The 21,083-nt window shown below is 38.0% G+C and overlaps 1 protein-coding gene across 3 annotated transcripts in view; it reads right to left on the reverse strand.

The window, feature by feature from the left end:
- Positions 1–21,083, reverse strand: part of POLA1 (DNA polymerase alpha 1, catalytic subunit) — a 307,687-nt gene that overhangs the window by 142,285 nt on the left and 144,319 nt on the right. For all 3 annotated transcript variants that reach the window (XM_082718245.1, XM_082718243.1, XM_082718244.1), the window contains 2 exons: positions 12,206–12,384; positions 10,362–10,493 (listed from right to left, as the gene is read on the reverse strand). In XM_082718245.1, the coding sequence (XP_082574371.1) occupies positions 10,362–10,493; positions 12,206–12,384 (311 nt within the window). The remainder of the gene's footprint in view (positions 1–10,361; positions 10,494–12,205; positions 12,385–21,083) is intronic.

A 21,083-nucleotide genomic window follows, 5' to 3' on the forward strand; every position in this document is an offset into this window, starting at 1 on the left:
ATTCTTCTCCAATGTTTGTTGTGGGAACTGCCCTTAGAATTTCATTTTATAGTCACAGATCAAGTACCTACCTACTCCTAGCTAAGCAAAGAAACACATTAAAAAATTTCATTTTGCACCAACTCTGGGAATGGCAACACATTCACTATGGTGACAACACATTCCCAGATGGAAGATAAGGGCAGAAAATATGATGCTTTACAAGCAAAAGTGGTACCAATCAAGACAGAATAGACAAGGTCACTCATCCAAATGAACTGATTTTTAAAAGTGTAACTCAAAGAAGTAGCACAAGCGAATTATGGGAAGGGGATATGGGTAATAGAGTGTTCTATTTATTGATTGTGAAAGCACTTACACAATTCCACATTTGTCAACACGCAGAACTGAGCACCAAAAAGTGAATTCTACCATATGAAAATGTAAAAATAAATTTTCAAAATGAACCAACACCACCCACTCAAAAAACTAATACAGCTCATTGTTGAATACTTGACAAAAAGAAATACAGTGATATATACCATACACCATTCAAGGTAACGGATTTCTAAGTACCACAGTTCAAAAGTTTACTGGTATGGTTTCAGACTCCACATTTAAAACGTTTAAGAAATTACCACATTACAAGGTTTGGTATAGGGTAAAAAGGAATATCCACTATTAACAAAAAAGGCTATTAAAATACTTCTACCTCTTCCAACTACATACCTGTGTTAAGCCAAATTTTCCTCATATGCTTCCAACAAAATAACATTATCACAATAGACTGGATGCAGAAGCAGATACCAGAATCCAGCTGACTTTTAAGCCATACATTGAAGAGAATTGCAAAAAATGTAAAAACAACACTACTGTTCTGACTAAATTACCTGGCTTTGCAATATAGTTATTCTTCATAAATGTTGTTATATAATAGGTTCACTGTTACTTACAGCTGAGCTACTACTTGATAAGTATGTCAGTTTTAATTTAAAATAATTTGCCGTGAAGTTATTTTTAAGCAGGCCTTTCTTGAATCTAGGTTCTCCTTTGATCTTTCTTTGCTGATAGATGCCTAAAAGCAGCGACTCTTGATTATCACTAGATGGAAAGCTGTAGATGAGAAGTTATCCTACAGAGACTACCTGTAACTTCATCCACATGGTTTCTAAATCCTTGGTATACAGGAGGACAGAAATCCTGGGCATTTTTGGTTAATTTCCTAGCACAATTTTTGGACATTCTTTGCTGGTGGTTGGATACTGATGACCTGCAACCCTGGCCAAGAGCTTCTGAGAACTGGGTTAGGTTAGCAAATGATCTAGGTTCCCAGCAGCATGAAGAGCTTCTCAAAACAGCCAAGGAGCCTGAGCACCTGTACAGTGTGAATGAGGCCAAGGACCTTTCAGCAAACAAGTAGGATGATGTACTCCGAAAAACCACCCACCCTAAGTTACAATACACTGCAGCAGAGTAAAAAAAAAAAAAAAAAAAAAAAAAATCGAGGGAGCACCAAAAGTCGGGTGAGTTCTAAACAGGACAATAAGTTATATACTGCTCTACAAAGACAGCGGATAAGTAGCAGGCTGAGACTACTTCAGGTAGCAGGAGATCAGCTAGACAGCTTATCTAAAGATTGCAAACACCTGCAAATCCATCGGCAGATCGAAGAGAAGAACAGCAATTCTAGAAACAGAAAATCAACCACTTTCTGAAAGGATCTCTTCTGATTTGGTTAAAGCACATTTTCCTGGGGTCTTTGCCACCCTTTTAGTATTTTACTTGCTCCTTCATATACTCTTATCTGGACAAAATGACAAGGTGGAAAAATTCACCACAAAAAAAAAAGAGCAAGAGGCAATACCGAAGGCTAGGGACCTAATCAATAGAGACATTGGTAATATGTCAGATCTAGAGTTCAGAATGACGATTCTCAAGGTTCTAGCCGGGCTTGAAAAAGGCATGGAAGATATCAGAGAAAACCTCTCAGGAGATACACTGCTCTGCAAAACCAAGCTGAGACCATCACATTATAGGTGTTGGTACAAGCGTAAGGCAAAGCCAACTTAACAAGCACAAACACACCTAAAGCAATCAGTTAGAAATACCACTGCTCTAGTTTTTACTAGTATAGTATATTTTATATACTATAGTATATTTTTCAGACCCCAAGCTTTGAGAGTTTTCCATGGGGTTTCTGAAAGGCAGCTAAATTCACTCCCTTCCTGAATAGTTATACAGTTATCTCTTTTAGCACAAGACTAAGCCAGACAGGATGATCTGGAAATTTATATCTTTAACTATCTGCCAGGGGCCCATTTCCACATGTGAATCGTAATGTATGCTTTCTAGGCGAACCAAACTTGAGAGACAGCCATCGTCTGAGGAGCTCTCCTCCCTTTCTCGTTTACATGTGCAGCAGAGAGCGGGTAGTTCTGTTCTGCTCCTCGAAGTACAAAAGGTCAACGGTGTGAAAATCTCACTTTTGAAAGGTTAAATGAAATCTGTTCTGGTTCAATTTCTTACTCTACTACAGGACAGTAACTCTAGATGACTCGAGTTAGACCTCAAGTTGAGTTTTTCCTAAATACACAAGGTTAGAGAAATCAAACTGAAGAAAGGAATTCTACTGTTTTGGCACAAGCAGTTTGCTGTTTTTACCCGCTTGTTTTCAGATATTTGACAACTCCTATGGCATTTCCTCAGCATTTCAAAAAACCTCCAATTTTCCCTTCAGAGGAGGTGAACCGTATCAGAAGTTGCTGAAACCCCAGGCTTCCCTTCAGCTGCTGCACTAGTCCTTTGCTGGGGGCGGGGGCTATAATCAGCTTTCCTGGTTCCTGCCCCAGTCAGCCCTATGGCCTGGCTACCTGGCAATGCTACTGCCTAGGACCTGTGCGGCCTTCTCCTGAAAGGGTGACCGCAGTGAAGATGGCGAGCAACCTCTTATTCATGAATGGATGGCTTACCATTTATGATGGGCAGAATTCTGGATTAGGGTCCCCAAGTATGGTCACGGGCCAGATGCTATTTGTGACCTGGGAGAGTCACCTGATAGCACCAATCTCTCTGAAAATCATGAACCCATTCAGTAGCATTTTGCTGAGCGTCTGTCAGGTTAGGCATAATACTGGGGGCTGGGCCTTCAAGAAGTCAGGGCCTAGTGTCCTTTCCTAAGGCTGTCATTTGGACCCAATTCACCAACACTGGAAAGGGAACTCCCACACTGGCAAATTGCAGGGAGGGCCAAGAGGAAGCATGATGTGGAATCGTTCTGACGGGATGGGAGAAGGAGAGCAGCAAGATGATGGAAGCTTCCAGATAGACATCTCAGGAGGATGGGCAGTGAGGCCTCAGTGCCTCAGCCCAGGTCTGAACCTCTGGGACTTCTGACCATACGCAGGAACACACCTAAGCCTTGTTCATCCACTGTATTGCCGAGTGGAGTATCAAGCATTAATAATGCACACTCCAGGCACTTTCTAAACACTTTAAATGCATTATCACAGATAGTCCTCACTATGACCTCATGCAGCAGGTACCATGACTATCATCGCTCCATCAGCTAATGAAACTGTGGCTTGGAGAAGTCCAGTAACTAGCCCAAGTTAAAGGACAGGCAAGCGACTACAAAGGAACTCTGACCTTGGTGTTTTTTGAGTACAAACCTCACAGTCTACCGCTGAGGCTAGCAGTGCACAGTCTGAGAATGGACAGAATCAAGTGCTAAGCTTTCAGAAGATATGATTGGACAGGGAAAGGACATGGCTGTAACTGACTCCACCACTGCCAAAGAACTCAGGAGGGAAAAAATGCAAATGCAGGGACGGACATAGGCCAGGGAGAGGCTGTGGCATGAGCTCATATCACGCAGGCAGCTTTGAGTTCAGTCCTTAATAGACACCACTGTTGCTGGTAGTCAGAGCACCTCAGAATTTGATGTGGGTCCCTTGTTAGTTTCCCTAGAATACACTCTGGTCCTGAGCCTTCCCAAACAGGGTCCACACAGTAAGGTTGAATTAAATGAATTCAGAAGACAAAGGGGTGTTGTGATAACTAAAGAGTACAAGTTAATGCTTATTCTACGAAGAATCAAAGTCAGATGGCATATAAGGCTATATCTGGTCCAATTTATTTATTACAACTCTTCTATAATACAATAGTCATATCACAATAAGCTGCTTTTGGCATGTTTTAGGGGACTATATTTGGTCAGTTATTCCCTCCAATTTATGCAATAATAAATTTACTTACACTGACATCCTACTCCAACCACCACCAAATCCCACTTCCTAGTTTTTCTGTGAGAATACACCATGGCATAGTAGCACAACATTATACCTGACTCAAAATCAGCTTGCTTGATATTCGTACCACAGAAAAATGAGCCATTCACTAATAAAAACCACCAATGGGCCTGGGTATTAGAATACCATACTTTAAAAATATGAGGGGTGTCCGTGATGTAAATTTACGCTCAGCCTGTCAAATGGTGTGGAGCAAAAAAAACCCCCCCTAATTCTCATTATGTTCTTTTTGTTTTGTTTTAATGAGATTTAGGATGAGTTCTATGGATTCCTACAGAATTATCCTTCTTCGAGCATTGCTGGGCAGCGTGGATTGTGCTGCCTGTGATGCTGAATGAATGGGGTGGAGATCTACTGCTTCTTTGCGTGCCTTCTGTACCACTTATAATTATGCTGTTAAGAGTCTTTACAAAAAAGAAACCCAATTTATTCTTTTTAAATGTTCTAAATATAAATGCAGAGGCAAGGAAATAAACAATAATTCCAATAGTGCTGAGAATTTAAACTATTTGAACTAATGTACCTGTCACACCACTGCACATTGCAAGCTCTAACCTAAAAACTATCAGCCCGCATCACCACAGGTAAGAAATGAGAAATTTTGAGGGTTATTGAACACCAGATCTTTGCAGCAGAACAGGAGAGAGTTACTGAACATCACTGCGTGGCACTACAACCCTCGGATCTACCTGCACAATACAGCTCTGTCATGACACAGCACTCCAAGTGAAAAAGGCAAGGCAAGAGGAATGAAGAGTAGCCCTGTTGGTGATTTACACAGGGGAGGGCGGGTGGGAATGGCGGCAGGCGGGGGGGGGGGTCTGCTTCCTCTCTCATTTCTTAGATTTATTAATTAGTCCAGATCTGTGTATTCCTTAAGAAACGCTTCTCCATCAAGTACAGACGGACACCATGGATTCTGTTGTCTGTGATGCTGAATGAGTAGGTATTTTGGTGGCGCAAATATCTTAACCAATACTTCACCAAGCCCTCCATGCACTTTTAATAAAAGGTATCTCCAATTCGATCTCTGCCTTAACATTATTTTAGGTGGTTGTTACTTATTTTGTCCTCAAGGAATACATATCCATTCCAAAATGAGGAGGCTTTTATTTACTTGCAAAGATTAAAAAAAAAAACCAACAAATTTAACATGGGTTCTTCACATACCACTCCACTTCCCAGACATGTACCACCTTCCAGAGGGACTCACAGCCACCACGGTGAGGCTCTGCGTCATTGGTCAGATGCTCCCCTCTCTACTAGTTGCTTACACATGGGAACCTAATAAAGTCTCTCCATCATGAGGCAGCTAACACTGAACATTATTTTTGGAATTCCTCAAAAAAGTGGGTCCAAAAGAGATTTTTAAAATGTGGCTTATGCCACAATTAATATACTAAGGAGTAAAAGAGAAAAAAACAGGAAAAGAGTATGAGTTAGAGAAGAATTACAGCAAGGCATCATACTGATATAGTTAGAGAGAGACGGGTATCAGGACGAGGACTACTTTTCAGCACAATGTGATTTTTGCACCATGATAAAAATATTTCTGGTCAATGCCTCTTTGCCTGATACAGTGTTTGGAGAGATAACAAATTAAAGCTATGAAGTTGGAGCTCAGTGTATAATGAAATCAACAGTAATCAATGACGTCAAATATGGAAGACAGAATAAGAAACGACTGTGTCAATGCCTTCGTGACCTTAAAATTCTGTGGAATTCTGAGCTAATCTGAGAATCTTGTATACTATGATAAACCTTCTGCCAGTTATAAAAGCAGTGTAAGAAAAGAATTTAAAGAAAACACATGATACTTTAACCTTCATTTGTTGGTTCCTTTGATTATTAACCATTAAAATACACAGAAGACTGAGATCATTGGATTGGGCAGAGATCACAGATGAGCCACAGAAGAAAGCATAGCCCCTGTCCTCAGAAAGCTTACTTTAGGAAAATGCTGCAATTGTAAAACCGACAGCAAATTTCTAAGGGATTCAATCACCACTTTCTGGTCTAAGCTACTAATAGCGAACATGTGCATGGCATTGACTAGCTGTCCAGAGTTAAGTTCTCTAGATAGAGAGCCAGCAACATCTCTGTTAAAACAAACAAACAAACAAAACCATAGCAAAGTGCTGTATGTAAGTAATGCTTCTTTGCAAGTGGTTTGAAAGACTCCACGGCTCAGGACAGATATATTTTGCCCCACCGGAACTCTAAAACCTGCATAGGCCACCAGTGAGAATTAGGAATATACTTTAGTTGACTACCCACCTTTAGAACTGAACAGCTCTGTAAGTATTAAAATGAGGGTTCAATATACATTATAACTAAAAGTACTTGAGATGAAAGTAAACGATCCACTATATCCCTTCCAGGTACTAAGAGGGGTCAGATTTTCAGTAACTCTTCAGGGTAGACAGCAACTCAATCTTAGACTCTCTTCGGTGGCTGCTTCGTGGACGGCTGAGGGGAACACTTCAAAAATGAACCAGCTAAACAAACTTCCCAGCAGCACTTGACAGAGCTACACCTATTCTTCCCATTTCCAAAGCAGTGGAGAATTAATTACCAGTTCTATGGATCTATTGTAAGTATAATAGACTAAAGAGCTATCACAGACACATTTATTGTAAAAGCACAATCCCAAGAGTGTCTAGTGGAGGGCCAAAACGATTAACACAAATGCTTTGTCAGATCAAAGATAAAACCTGCACCGCCCAATTGAGGAATGAATTAGAACAGTGGGTTATCTTTCAAATTAACCAGGGCAGTTAGTGAGGAAAATTTCATGAAAGTGTAATTCTTAGCCTTTGTGAATCCACACAGCAGGCATTCTGCCAGCTGACAAGATGATGAAATTTTCATGCTTAAAAAAAGCCCTCTTCATTTCCCAATTTAGATTAGCTAGTGTTTCTCTCCCTTTGTGTGTGTGTGTGTGTGTGTGTGCGTGCGCGCGCGCGCGCGCGCGCCTATTTGCTCTTCTGGAGAATTTAAGGGGAAAAGAAACACATATCAATTTTTCACTGTAAAATTGAGTCTTTCAAAAAGATCCTTCAAAGCTTAGAGATATAGTCTTTACATGGGCTTTTTATGATTTTCAAAAAATACCAGTTCAATTTTAACTTTGTATAGAGGAACCAACAAGGACCAGGGCACAGAACTTTGAATTAGAGCTTTCTGTGATATCTCCAAGTCTTTCAATGCTTTCATCAAGTCTTGGGATAAAGTATTAGAGTTGTTTTTGTATTTCTACATACACTGAAATGTAAATGCTCTAGGAGATGAGAATTCAAGGGATATAATCACTGCTATATGGTGAGAGAAATTCTCTCCTATGGGAGGAACCAACAGAAAAACATTACATGATATAGATTCTCAGATATGCAAAATTTTTAAGGTTTGTTACACCACATTCAATCAGCACTATTTATTTGTGACAGAAACTAACAGGGTATATGATTCTTTTTTTTGAAAAGTAGTTTAGAAGCACATTTTGTTAGCCTAAATTCCTGCCCCTTTGTGCCTGAAAACCTGATTTCTTGGTGACCTACAACCATGTTCCTTGGCGGACTATAGTGTTAGGTCAAGTACCACACTCCTCCACTGTCTTCCTAAAGTTCCTTCCTTATAGAGATGCCTGTCTTTCTTCATGTAGGTTGTACTTCCCCCGCAGTGATACTAAGACTAAAATGAAAAACAATATTAACTTTTGCTCTTAGTCCATGGACTTTTATGCCCAGTACTGTTTAACTTGTGAAATAGGAAGAAACCCCTTTGGTCATTAGCTTCAGAAAACAGTGCTTTTACCTCAGAACTTATTACCAGTATCCTGGTCTCCACTATAGGTGACTTATTAATCTCCAGCTGGATTATCATCACTATGGTGTATCACACTGAACTGTCATCACTATCACTTGAGGCATAATAACAACAAAAAACCCCAATGCCACGTCCCTCTACCAGCAAAAGTTCCTTTAAGTGTGGGGAAAGGAGAAAAGAGTCTACCACTGAAGTAGAATGTAGAGGTGTTTGAGCATTCTCTATAAAAGCTCTAATCTTGAGAATATGTGAGACATTAGTTCAGCATAGGGCCATAAAAAGAACAAATAAATGGATTTCCTTCTCTTCCATCAAATTACATATGACTAAGATCAGCAAGTAGAGAAATAGGTTCCTAATTGTGAGGACAGTCATCTCAATCTTCAACTTCAGGAGTGCTATTTGGGTACTTTAATTAGAAATCCTATAGAAAAATCAATCCAGTGCACACTTAACTAGAGGAAAACTGTTACTTGCTGTTGAGACAGCTGGTAGATCAGACAATTAAAGCAAATACTACGGAAACCTTGGGTTAAATGTCTAGATGCCTAAAAGTAGGTTATTTAGCTTGAAAAATACTTATACCACCACCACCACCACCCACATACAATTTAGGCAGAAATCAATCCTCCGGTTAGAGCATATTTCTAACTATACAGAAGATCCCTTTTCTGCCTATTCTCAACTTAGTCAAAACAGATTGTCCTTTCTTATAGAAGGAAAAAGATGAGTTTCTTCCAGTATTAACATTTCCATGGTGAAGATTTTCATAGACTAAACACTGCAAGAAAACTCAGAATTCTTCCCAAGAGTCAAGAACCATGCTCTGCTCAACGAGGTCTGTAAATGAGGAGCTGAATAGTTTTGATTTGGGCTCTTCATGCTAAATAAAGGCCTAACATTACATGTGCTGAACATTTCATCTACTGCGGAATGTGAACCCACAGATAACCTTTATTCCGATGCAACTGTTCATTAAGCGTAGCACAGGATTATTCACTAAAATGTTTCAGATTTCCCAAAATGTAGTCATAATTATTATTTTTAAAATGTCTTCAGACAAACCTACTTGGGTGTTTCTGACAAATACAAATTATTCTACTCCAAAATCATAATACTGAAACTCTACATTTCTACTCCTCATCCTAATGATCTAATAATGGATTTTCATTTCATGAGATGGATTTTTAAAGAAGAAAATGCTACATTATATATGTTAACTAATAAAAGTAGATATTAAAGGATGATACTGATCAAAGTCATGGGTTTTACCTAATAGAATCTGAGCATTTTTGGGAAATGCTTTGCCAATGTAGTTTCTTTAAATAAGTTACACTGAGCTTTTACATAATAGAAATTTTGTTTAGATGACAAATGACATAAACACTAAGAAAAATCAAATGAGAAGTACGTGGTTTTTTCAATTTTAAGTTTTGAAGAAAATACCTCATCCCTATGAAAGATGTTAAAACCAAAACAAATACTTCGAAAAAAGCCTTCTTTCTAATGCAGAGAGCTCACTCACTGTTCTAGCATTTTTAGTATATACTTAAAAAATCAGACATTCTCTTTAAAATGCCAGACAAACTGCATTTAAAGTTTAAAAACATTTAGGGATGCCTGAGTGTTACAGTCGGTTAAGTGTCCAACTGGCTCAGGTCTTGCTCTCAGAGTCGTAATATTGAGCTCTGGGTCAGGCTCTGGGCTCACATCACAGGGGGTGGAGGGGGAGGTATCCTCTCCACATGCTCTCTCCTCTCCCTCTGCTCCTCCCACTTGTATTTTCTCTCTCGCTCTAAAGAAGTAAAATGAATCTTTTAAAAACTGTTTATTTTGATTTTCTTCGACAATACAGCTATGAAATGGTTTTCATTACCATAGAAACATAAAGTCTTAGCTAGTGGGCAGTTATTAAAATCACCACACATAATGTTATGGCTCTTCGTGCCAAAGACAGACAATACTGATATTTTTTTCTCTTCTGACCAAAGATCTGAGGGACCACTTAATTTAGTCTTACTTAGGTAACAACACACTAAAATATTTCCTGATTATATTTATATTACATAAAAAATTATATTATAATATAATTTATAATATAATATAATTTATATTATATTATTATATTATATTACATAAAAAATTTATATTACATAAAAAATAGGAATACAAAACCATATTGTTCTATTTTAAAACAAGACCCAAATCTAAGTAAGCTGCATATGTAAGAAATTCATTGTGGATACTCACTTCATAGTATTTTTTAATGCAACGTCTCATGTCCATGATCAATTTGTTGCTCATCTGTACCACAAAGGTCAAAGGTGAAGTCTTACAATCAATGTTACTACAGCGATACAAGCTGGGCTCCATATCAGTTCCCTACAGAAGTCAGAAGAGACAAATACACAAAAGGTTACTGCAAGGCTAGAAAAGGTTTTTTTGTGCTTAAAAACTAACGTGCTGTCCTGGTGTGCAATATTCTTAGTTCATTTTATTAGTGAGCTTTTGAGCCTATTTTTTTCAACAACGGTCCTCTCAAAGATCCCCTTAGTCACACGAACCTCCTGCCTTGTTGCCACCATAATAATGGAGTTCAAGTTGAAGGGAAAACCCTGAAATCACTTCTGGTTTTACATTCAATATATGACAGACTTTATGGAGAAAATAATTTTCCCTCTGAAAACCACTGGAAATAAACATTCTTCTTAGAGATATGAATCCAAATTTTGAATTCTTACGTTTTCATTCCAAACTTGAAGACAGAGCAAGCGCACTGATGATACTAGTTTCCTTTCATATTGGCAACTTAATTTGAAGATTAAAGCCTAAAACTTAAGTACTGCACCAGAAAGCAAGCACTTAAACTGCCTCCTTAGAAAATCTAAGATTTCTGTAATCCTCCCTCTCCACCACCCCCAAATGAAAATTATTTGGGGAAGGGAAGGCAAGAAGAGTGAAATTTGAAAGAATTAACTATTAGTAGTTGGAGAAAAAACCTCTTGTTTTGTTTTGTTTTAAGCAAAAACAAAGCAAATAGAATATATAGGAAAACTGTTGGGGTTTCTGGAGCATTTGTTTTCCTTCTTGATACTTAAACATCTTGGTTTCCTGCTCCAATCTGGTACATAACCCTACCCGCCACGCTAAGCAATTCCAGGTGGAAGAGATTTCAGAGCTTGACATCGGCTCTTCCACAGTTAGCCCATCTGCAAGTCGTCAAGCCTCCATGCAATTAACTATCTTATTTACAGCTGTAATGAAGCAAAACTCAAGGATTTAGCAAGTATTGCTGATCTGTGTCTGCCTCTTCCTTGCACTTGCTTCCAAAGACTGCTTTGTTTTGATTCAAAAAAATGCAAAACATCTGCTGTTTGTCCAAATTAACTTAAAATAATTACTTTTAATTTAGATAAAGGATGTATTTTCTTTCAGTTTCAAGGTTTTACACAGTTCTGCTGCCTATTCATTTGCCAATGGCTAGTACATGTATAACACTGCAGTTGAATCAAGTAAATTGGCTAAGTTTCAAGTTCTGATCCAAGGTCAATGATACATTTTTTGGCAGTACTTCTTGAGAGGAATGTCTCCCTGTGACTTTTTTAATGTCTGACATGCAAAGACAGCAGAAAAGATAATCAGAGTACCTTTGTCAAAAAGGAGGCAAATGGGATGTGTAAAGATAAACAAAAACTTTCCAAAAACACTTAGTTCCCATTAACTTGATTTAAGATAAAGGCAAATATTGCTCTAAGTCTTAATAAATTGGGGCTGGGAATGGGGAAATACAAGTTACTAATTAAGGAATTACAATAAAAAATACTTTAAGGTACTTTAGAATTTTTAAGAGATTCCATTTGAAAACCAAGGCCAAGCAACCACTCTAGGAAGCCAAAAACAATATTCAAACACAGCATACTCAGAGTTTTCAAGCAGAAATGAAGTCCTGAAGGTAGAATTCACATGATGCTAAAATTCTTTAAACACGTGAAAGCAACATTTTCCTCCCTTTATACACATTCAGTGGGAGAGAAAAGGCCTCTACGCTAGTTGGCTAACAAAATGAAGAAAAGAAACAAAAAAAACCAACTAACCGAACCATCCAAGACACTGTCGTAAATATTCTCTGTTCCACATGTGGGGCATGGGCACTTGAATTTTTCACAGTCCCTGTATTTCTCCTCATCAGTGAGCTGTGCTGGGCCACCAAGTAGGGCATCATTCTCCTCATCCTTATGATAATGATGAACTCTAAACTGGGTGGGGTCGAGTCCTATTAATGTAAAAGAAAAAACAAATTGAGAGGTACAATTATTTGAATTCTCGTACACAAAAAAGGCCCCAAAGAAGAAAGCCCACAAAGGAACGATTTTAAATTCATGCACACACATACACAACCATCTGAACTCAAGATAAAGGCTCACATCACATGGACAACTGACTTCTCCTTTTACAAAAGACCACTTTATTAAATAAAACAAGGAAACAGCACTAATGCACTAATGCAATGCAGATATGCCCCCAGATGTTTGGGTTCAGAAGCTACTACTTCTATAGGATGGTTTTATTATCTTCTTACAGTTACAGTGAGAATCTCAAATAAATGTGCAGTATTATTAAGAAATCTCTTAAAAATCAAAGTTTCACTATTAAAACTGAAAATAGAGAATAAAAAATCCCATTAAAGAAAATAAGTTCAACGCTATTACAACTCCTTCAAGTGCAGATACAACTGCTAACCCTGATTTCAATGCAGTGGTCGATTCCATCTTGGCTCAGTAGTTAACAGCATGTAGGGTGCAATCTAATTCAGTGGTTAAAATTCAGTAGCAGCATCTGAGACAAAACGCGACATGGTTTTTTTTGGTGTTCTGAATTCAGAAATTTAAAATATGTGCAAAAACAATAGGTCTACAGATTCTGTGGGCCAAAACATTCCCGATAATCTTGAAACGAAATATACTGTCCATATTTCAATCAAAATGACACAAGAAATCAATCAATGCACTGATTGAGGTAGTTTATGCTACCTCGTTTTCCACAAACTATTTAAAGAAACATTTTTAGGCCAGCCAATTTTATTTACCTTTAGTCAAAGCCTATCTGTCAAAATATACCATTTGAATTTACATGTAAAGGTAATTAATATACACAGTATCTCAAAACACTTCCTTGAAATAACCTTTTAGCAATCCCTAAGAATTCTAGGCTTTTTAGAAATCTAAGGAAAGTTATCATATTTATTATAGCATAAAGGTAAATAAGCAATATAAAAGTCATTGACCAAAAAATTGAAATACCAAAAATATCTGAAAACTGTTTTAACTCTAACAATAGCTGCATAGGTAGATAATCAAACAGATGTATTCAGAACTCAGTGGCAAGATCCTAAATCATATTTGGTCAATTTTCAAGTGACATCTACACTTGAGGCTGACTGACATGGTGGAAAGGTGCTGAACAAAGGACAAAAAGCCAGAGACTAAGAGTCTCAATTTTCTCACCTACGAAATGGAGGTAGTGTCACCGACCAGGCACTTTTGAAGTTTAAATCAGACATTAGAGGATGAACCTCCTTTGAGTGCTGCCCAGCATGTGATAAGCATGCAATAAATACCGTATGAGTGAAAAAATAAAATAGTAGATGAACATCATTTAATCTAGACTATATTCACTCAATTATGCATTTGAAAAAATATACGGAACTTATGTTCAGACTGTAGAGCAAGTTAATAGCTGCTCTTTGTAGGAATTAATTGAAATCAGCATTTCCTAACCTGATCATACAATAAAAACAAAAAGTACACATTAAAAACAAATGGAAAAACATTGTTTAATGACATAGATTACTGTAACTGAGGTCGCTTGGCCCCAAGACGCATTATACATTTTTATTTTACAAATAACCTATCCCCTAAGAGAAACAGCAAATTAGTGAAGAGTGTGAGAATATCTACCTCCCCATTTAAAGACAAAGAGAGGCAAAGAAAACGAGTGAGAAAGGCCACATCGGTGAATGAGACCATTTCTTCTCTGTAGTGAAGGGTAACAGTTGCAAATTCCTCAAACAATTTGTGAGTCCAGCTATATTCACATAACGTCTTGCTTCATCAATAATTATGAAAAAGAACTTCACCTTTTCTCTGATGGTATGATTATTCCTCAATTTCTCAGACCAATACTATTCAAAAAGTAAGGAAAAAAGAAAACAGTAAGCAAAGGTTTTCTCAACGGTAGCCTTCTTTCACATTCCAAAAATCCAGGAATGACCCAACACTGGTTCTGCACATACCAGAAAGGGCCAACCTGCAGCAGGGAAGCAATGAAGGCTCTCTCTAGGCCGCCCTCCCAGCCTCCGCCTATTTAGTGGACCTGAGGCCACAGGGGAGCCTGCCTGCTGAGTAAGCCAAAAATGGACAAGGGCCTTCTTTCTGCTTATGGGGAAATACCCAACAAGTGGCCTAAAGTCATGAAAAAAATCAGGCCTTAGGAAATCTCTAATGTCCAATTTCACAAACAACCCTTATCTGCCCGTGGCAGTAACAAAGCCAAGTGGCATAGCAGGTTACTTCAGATTATCATGCTGAATTTTTTAAAGAGAAGGGGTTTCATCGCGGCATTCTTGGTCATAGATCAATGATAAATTTTATAAAGGGAGGGGACACTGTAGTTACCATAAAATATTGGGTATATAATGATCCCTCTACAAGTTACTTACATAAAAATGTCATAGAAAGGTAATTTTGTTGGGAGGACAATTATAAGTCCAACAGGCAAATCAAAGAGGGTTAAATTAAATCTATTTATGAAAACATATAATGTCATGTTAAAAAAACAAGGATCACTGCTGCTGTATTCTTTCTTTAAAAGGTCAAAATCTAGGCTTAAACAAGCCCCAAATTTACTCAACATAGGAACTAATGTTTCCAAATCCTCACGGAATTGGCAACAAGCAGCTTATTTCAAAGTTTCGGGAGAACTTAAAAGTTTTACTGTTTATACCATAACTCATTAAGGCCAGAGTGAGACAGGAAAAAGTATCTGGTGCTGCCACCTAGAGGTAGATTCTAAATTTTAAGATGTGCAAAATAGAGCGGCTAGCTACATGGGACTGCATTTGTAATTATCCCTCCAAAATTAAACACTGTTATTGGAAAAGACATTAAAGCAAAATGTTAATGATCAAAGGTGTCATATATACTGTGTAATCAATATTAAACTGCTCACCATACAGTAAGTAATCATACTCATCTTTTGAGGAAGACACGCAAAACTGAATTCCAAATTCCGTATTTCTTCTGAGAGCTTTCTCTGAACAACTCACTTAAAGAAACAAATTTTATGCCCTATTTGAGAAAAGGAACTTCCATTTTTATTAGCCTGGCTTTGACAGGTAACTTCACTCATTTGATCCAGTACAGAATAAAGAAAAGAGTAGTCTACTTGGGTCTCACAGTAGTTATCTGGGGGGAAGAGGAGCCATGGTTCTCCCTGCAGTAAGCAGAAATGATGTGTGCTTTAATTCAATCCTGTGACTTGCAGGGATACAGTCACACCATTTTCGGGGGTGGGAGGCTGGGGCGGAATTGGGGGGGAACAGAAAGGAAAGTGAAATGAGATTAAAATACTGTCATTTATAATTAGAAAATTTATAGGATCGCACATTAATCTGGCAACAAGATCAAAGCTCTCATGTTTCAAAAAGTATTTATAGAAAGTAATATCATAGGCATTGGGGTGGATGAGCTCAGCAGTACTGTTTTTTTACTTAAGATCACCAGCTATTTAGCACACATACCTCCAATGTGACATGTAGCACAAAATTAATTTTTCTACCATTGTACTTCGTAATATTGTAAGCTATGCCTGTTCTTTGAATGTTCACCTGGCCCCATTTCCAAGGATTATTTAAACTGTTCTGAATTCAAGGTATCCAGTTGAGAGGCTGAGGCACTGGACCAAGTAATTTTCTTTCAAAGAACAAGATCTCTATTACTGCAAATGCAAATAACTATGGTAAGGCCAATTACATATGTCCGTACAAGTGGGGAAGAAGGAAAAAAATCCATTCGAATGAAATTCCAAATGAGCAAAGAGAGAAACTGATATTCCCAAGCAGTTGTTTGTAATAATTACTTAAGCTACTATGCTAGGTAAAAGAATATTACTGTGAATTTTTTTTTCTAAAAATTTCTTCTAGGAAACAAATCATTTGTATTTTGCTTGAATCCAGGCTTTAATGTGCCTGGACTTCTTAGAGAACAATATACAAACTAAGTAGTATGATTAAAGAAAAAATACTTAACGAATTTTTAAAAGGTGAGTGCTACATCCATATAAAGTCTTGTACAAGAGTTTTCATAGCCGCTTTATTTATAATAACCAGAAATTGTAAACAATCCAGATGTCCCCCATCAGGATAATGAAGAGAATAAACTGGTAAAATCTCCCATGGAGTACTACTCACTAAAGAAAAAGAATAACCACGGATAAATGGCACAAGGTAAACGAATCTCACAAATACTATGCTAAGTGAAAGAAGCTGAACATAAAAGCACACACTGTAGAAAATTACTTATATAAAATTCCGGAATAGGCAAAACTAACCTATGGTCAGAGACATAAGATGAGTGATTTCTTTTGCAAGGAGGATGCTGACTGAGAAGGAAAAAAATAGGAATGCTCTGGGTGATGGAAAAGTTCTATGTTTTGATAAACAGAATGTATGATACTCTTAAGATAGCAGCATTTCATTGCATGTAAATTATACTTGAAAAAAAAATGCCAAATAGAAGATGCTTGTGATACACATATCCAAAGGAGGCATGTTTAGAATATCTAAGGAATGCCTGCCAATCAACAAGAATAAGACAACCCAATAGAAAAGTACACCAAGGTTTCACCAGGCACATCACAGAAGGAGATACTCAAATGGCCAATAAAGGATGTGAACAGATGCCCAACTTCATTTGTCATCAAAGAAATACAAATTAAAATCCCAACGTTATGCTACCACATTAAAGGAAGATGACACAAAACACCAAGGGTTGCTACGAATGTGGAGTACAATGTATAAATCAGTTGAACCACTTTGGAAAATCAGGAGTATCTACTAAAGCTGAACACACATGTGCCCCTGGACCCAGCAATTCTCCTAAGTATATACCCAACAGAAATACATGCAACTGTCCAAGAGAAGACAGGTGCAAGAATGCTCAAAACAGCACTATTCCTAATCACACAAATGTGGAAACAACCCCCAGGTGCACCTACACTAGACAGTCATCAAGTCTGGTACAGTCACATAGTGAAATACTACACAGAAATGAAGGACAACCACCGGATGAATCTAACAAATGTAACACAAAAGAAAGTAGTCAGACACAAAGAGCAAAGACACAATTTATGTCATGTTCAAAAATAAACAAACCTGGGGTGCCTGGGTGGCTCAGTAGGTTAAAGCCTCTGCCTTCTGCTCAGGTCATGGTCCCAGAGTCCTGGGATCGAGCCCTACATCGGGCTCTCTGCTCGGCAGGTTGTCTGCTTCCCCCTACCCCTGCCTGCCTCTCTGCTTACTTGTGATCTCTGTCTGTCAAATAAATAAATAAAATCTTAAAAAAAAAAAAAAAGAAAAGAAAACCTCACCTACGATGTCAGGAATCAGGCCTGTAATTTTCTGGGGTGAGTAGAGGACAGTTTCTAGGAGGCGGCATGAGGGGGTTTATGGGGATTTATTAATGATACAGGTTTCTTGAGCTCAGGGCTGACTACACTGATATGTATTTGTGAAAATTTTTCAAGCTGTTCAGTTAGGTTTTGTGTGCGTTTTCCAAATGTATGTTATACCACCAGAAAATTCAGGTTGAAAAAAGTGAGAAAATGAGTACTAAATATTTATGATATACCTGTGAGGTTGTGTCCAAATGTGTTTGACTCTAGCCATACCTTACGCACCTCCTCACAGATGTGTACACCATCACCCAGGAAGCATTATTAGCAAAAACTAAAAGAAACTGAACTGAAATACAGTAAAGTCATTAGCTCTAACAACCCCTTCACAAGAAAGAGAGGAACATGTTAAAACATACCAGTAGGATGCAACTGGCAAACTCCAGAATAAGGGAAATTGTATAGCATACCACCACCTCCCCCCAGCCCCAGTTTCTTAACAAGTAAATTGGTAGGATGAATTTAAAAAGGGAAGATTAAATATTACATGGAAGCAGATTAGATTCTAATCCAAACAGGGAGCTCTTTAAAAGAAGTGCACCCTTAACACAACTAGGGAATATGAACGCTTATTAGATATTTGATGAGATGAAGTAATTTTTTTTTTTTTTTACTAGTGATGAAAATACTGTAGTTATGCTGGAAAGGGGGGAGAATCCTTGTCTTTCAGAATTGTAAAATGCAGTATTTACAGATAAAATTATTCGGTATCCAGGTTTCAGCTCAAAATAATCAGAGCAGGTGGAAAAGAGGAATACAATTTGTCCACAGTTGCAGACTGCTGAAGCTGGGTCATGACCACCTGGGGACTTCTTATGCAATTCTCTCTACTACTGCACGTTTAGAATTTTCCCTAATAAAACATTTTAGGAACACTGTAGATCCAATTTCAAAATAAACAAGTGACTATACAAGTAGCAGACACCTGAAACTGCCTTTCATGGCAAAAATAAACCTCTCCATTACACAAACGGAAAACTTCTGAGTATTTAAAAAAAATAATATCCAAACCTTTAAGTTAAGTAAACTCCCAAGATTTTTACTGTCCTTCAGAAGGCAACTCCCAAAATGTTGACAGGAAAAAAAAAATCCCAATGTGCAGCTACCCTCATGACCTCACACAATTGTTTTAATGCTCTTGATTGATAGCTTTTTTTTAATGGCTTTTTAAAATGAACATATAATGTATTATTTGCTTCAGGGGTACAGGTCTGTGAATCATCAGGCTTACACATTTCACAGCACTCATCATAGCACATACCCTCCCCAGTGTCCATAACCCACCACCCTCTCCCTACCCCCAACCCCCCAGCAATCCGCAGTTTGTTTCCTGAGATTAAGAGTCTCTTATGGTTTGTCTCCCTCCCCAGTCCCATCGTTTCATTTTTTTCCCTCCCTAACCCCAACGACCCCCCGCCCTGTCTCTCAAATTCCTCATATCAGAGAGATCTTATGATAACTGGGTTTCTCTGCTTGACTTATTTTGGTTAGCATAATACCCTCTAGTTCCATCCATGTCATTGCAAATGGCAAGATTTCAGTTTTTTGATAGCTGCACTGTATTCCATTGTATATATATACCACTTGATGGTAGCTCTAAACGTGAACTTTAACTTAATGAAATATATACCTCTGGGCAGGAAAAAAACTTGGGAAGTATTTTCATTCCGAATTTTAAACCTGAGTGAGGATGGTAAGTGTATGCTGAAAAAATACTTAGAAAATAAAATAGCACAAAATAATAGACCAAGGATTGCTGCTCTTACAACAAAGTCCTCTTCTTCCCAGCCACGCTGGTAAATATGTGGCGGGGGTGGGGGGGAGGCACCCAGGCTGGAAGTCCCTAGACACTTTTAATTTTTTTTAAATATTTTATTTTTTTAAATTTATTTTTATTTTTTTAAAAGATTTTATTTATTTATTTGACAGAGACAGAGAGAGAGCATAAGTAGGCAGAGAGGCAGGCAGAGGAAGAGGGAGAAGCAGCCTTCCTGCAGAGCAAGGAGCCTGATATGGGGCTGTATCCTAAGACCCTGGGATTGTGAACTAAACTGAAAGCAGACACTTAACCGACTGAGCCACCCAGGCACCCCAACACATCTTTTTAGAAGTTAGTAACTGAACCAAAAAAAAAAAAAAAGAAGAAGAAGTTAGTAACTGTTAACCATTTTTTCTTCTGATTTTGTAAAAACTGTCTTATTTTTAATAAGAATATTACTTTTTCAAGAAGGAAGCTATAATTCACCACCTTCACCTTTTCTGGGCTTATTCATACATATATATTTAATATAGTTTTAAACTGCATACAATGCTGTGTTCAGCTATTTTCATTTATTATGTCTTACCCATTTTTCTACAGGCTACACAGTGTTAGAAAGTGCCATTTTGGTATACTTAATTAAGATGATGCATCTTTTTAACCCACTGAGCCACCTAGTGCCCGATGATGCATCTTTTTAAAAAACTTGATCTACAGGGCGCCTGGGTGGCTCAGTTGGTGCTCAAGCCATGATCCTGGAGTCCTGGGATTGTGTCCCATAGGGCTCCTTGCTTAACAGGGAGTCTGCTTCTCCCTCTGCTCCCCCACACAATGCTCTCTCTCTCTCCCCCTCCCTCAAATAAATAAATAAAATCTTTTAATAAATTTGATCTATAGTTACTAGTGCTACATCAAATACTTCAAAGTTCCTGAGAGTACACCTTAAGTATTCTCACCATAGTGAAAAAAGTTAACTATAAAAACTATGTGAGGTTATAGATGTGTTAATGCTCTTGATCTTGGTAATCATTCTATAATGTATATGTATATAAAATCATCACTTTGTACACTTTGAATATATTTAATTATATTTGTTAATTATTTCTCAATGAAGTTAAACAAATTTTTTAATTGACCTAACTTATAAATAAGAGAAATTCCCATTTTTTCCTGGAAATTCCAAGTGTTACAAAACCAGGACAGTATTAGTCCCAGTGATTATCCTAAACATGCCCCAGCTTAGCTCAAAGTCTCCAGGGTCTCTTGCCTGACTTAGGTGAGCAGTGTCACTATAGGCCCTCATGTGCCACATGGAGTGGCTGAGATGGCCTGGGTCACCAGCGTGGAGGTTGGGGCCCCGGCCATTCAGCAATGGACTAGAAGATCTAATGAAAGGTGGGAGCAGGCAACCATTCCCAAGGCCACACTGGCTTCTTCAAAGTGCATTCCCATGATGCCCCAAATCCCAACACCTTCATAAACTC

The sequence above is a fragment of the Mustela nivalis genome (genome assembly GCF_964662115.1).
Source record: "Mustela nivalis genome assembly, chromosome: X".
NCBI classification, from domain to species: Eukaryota; Metazoa; Chordata; class Mammalia; order Carnivora; family Mustelidae; genus Mustela; species Mustela nivalis.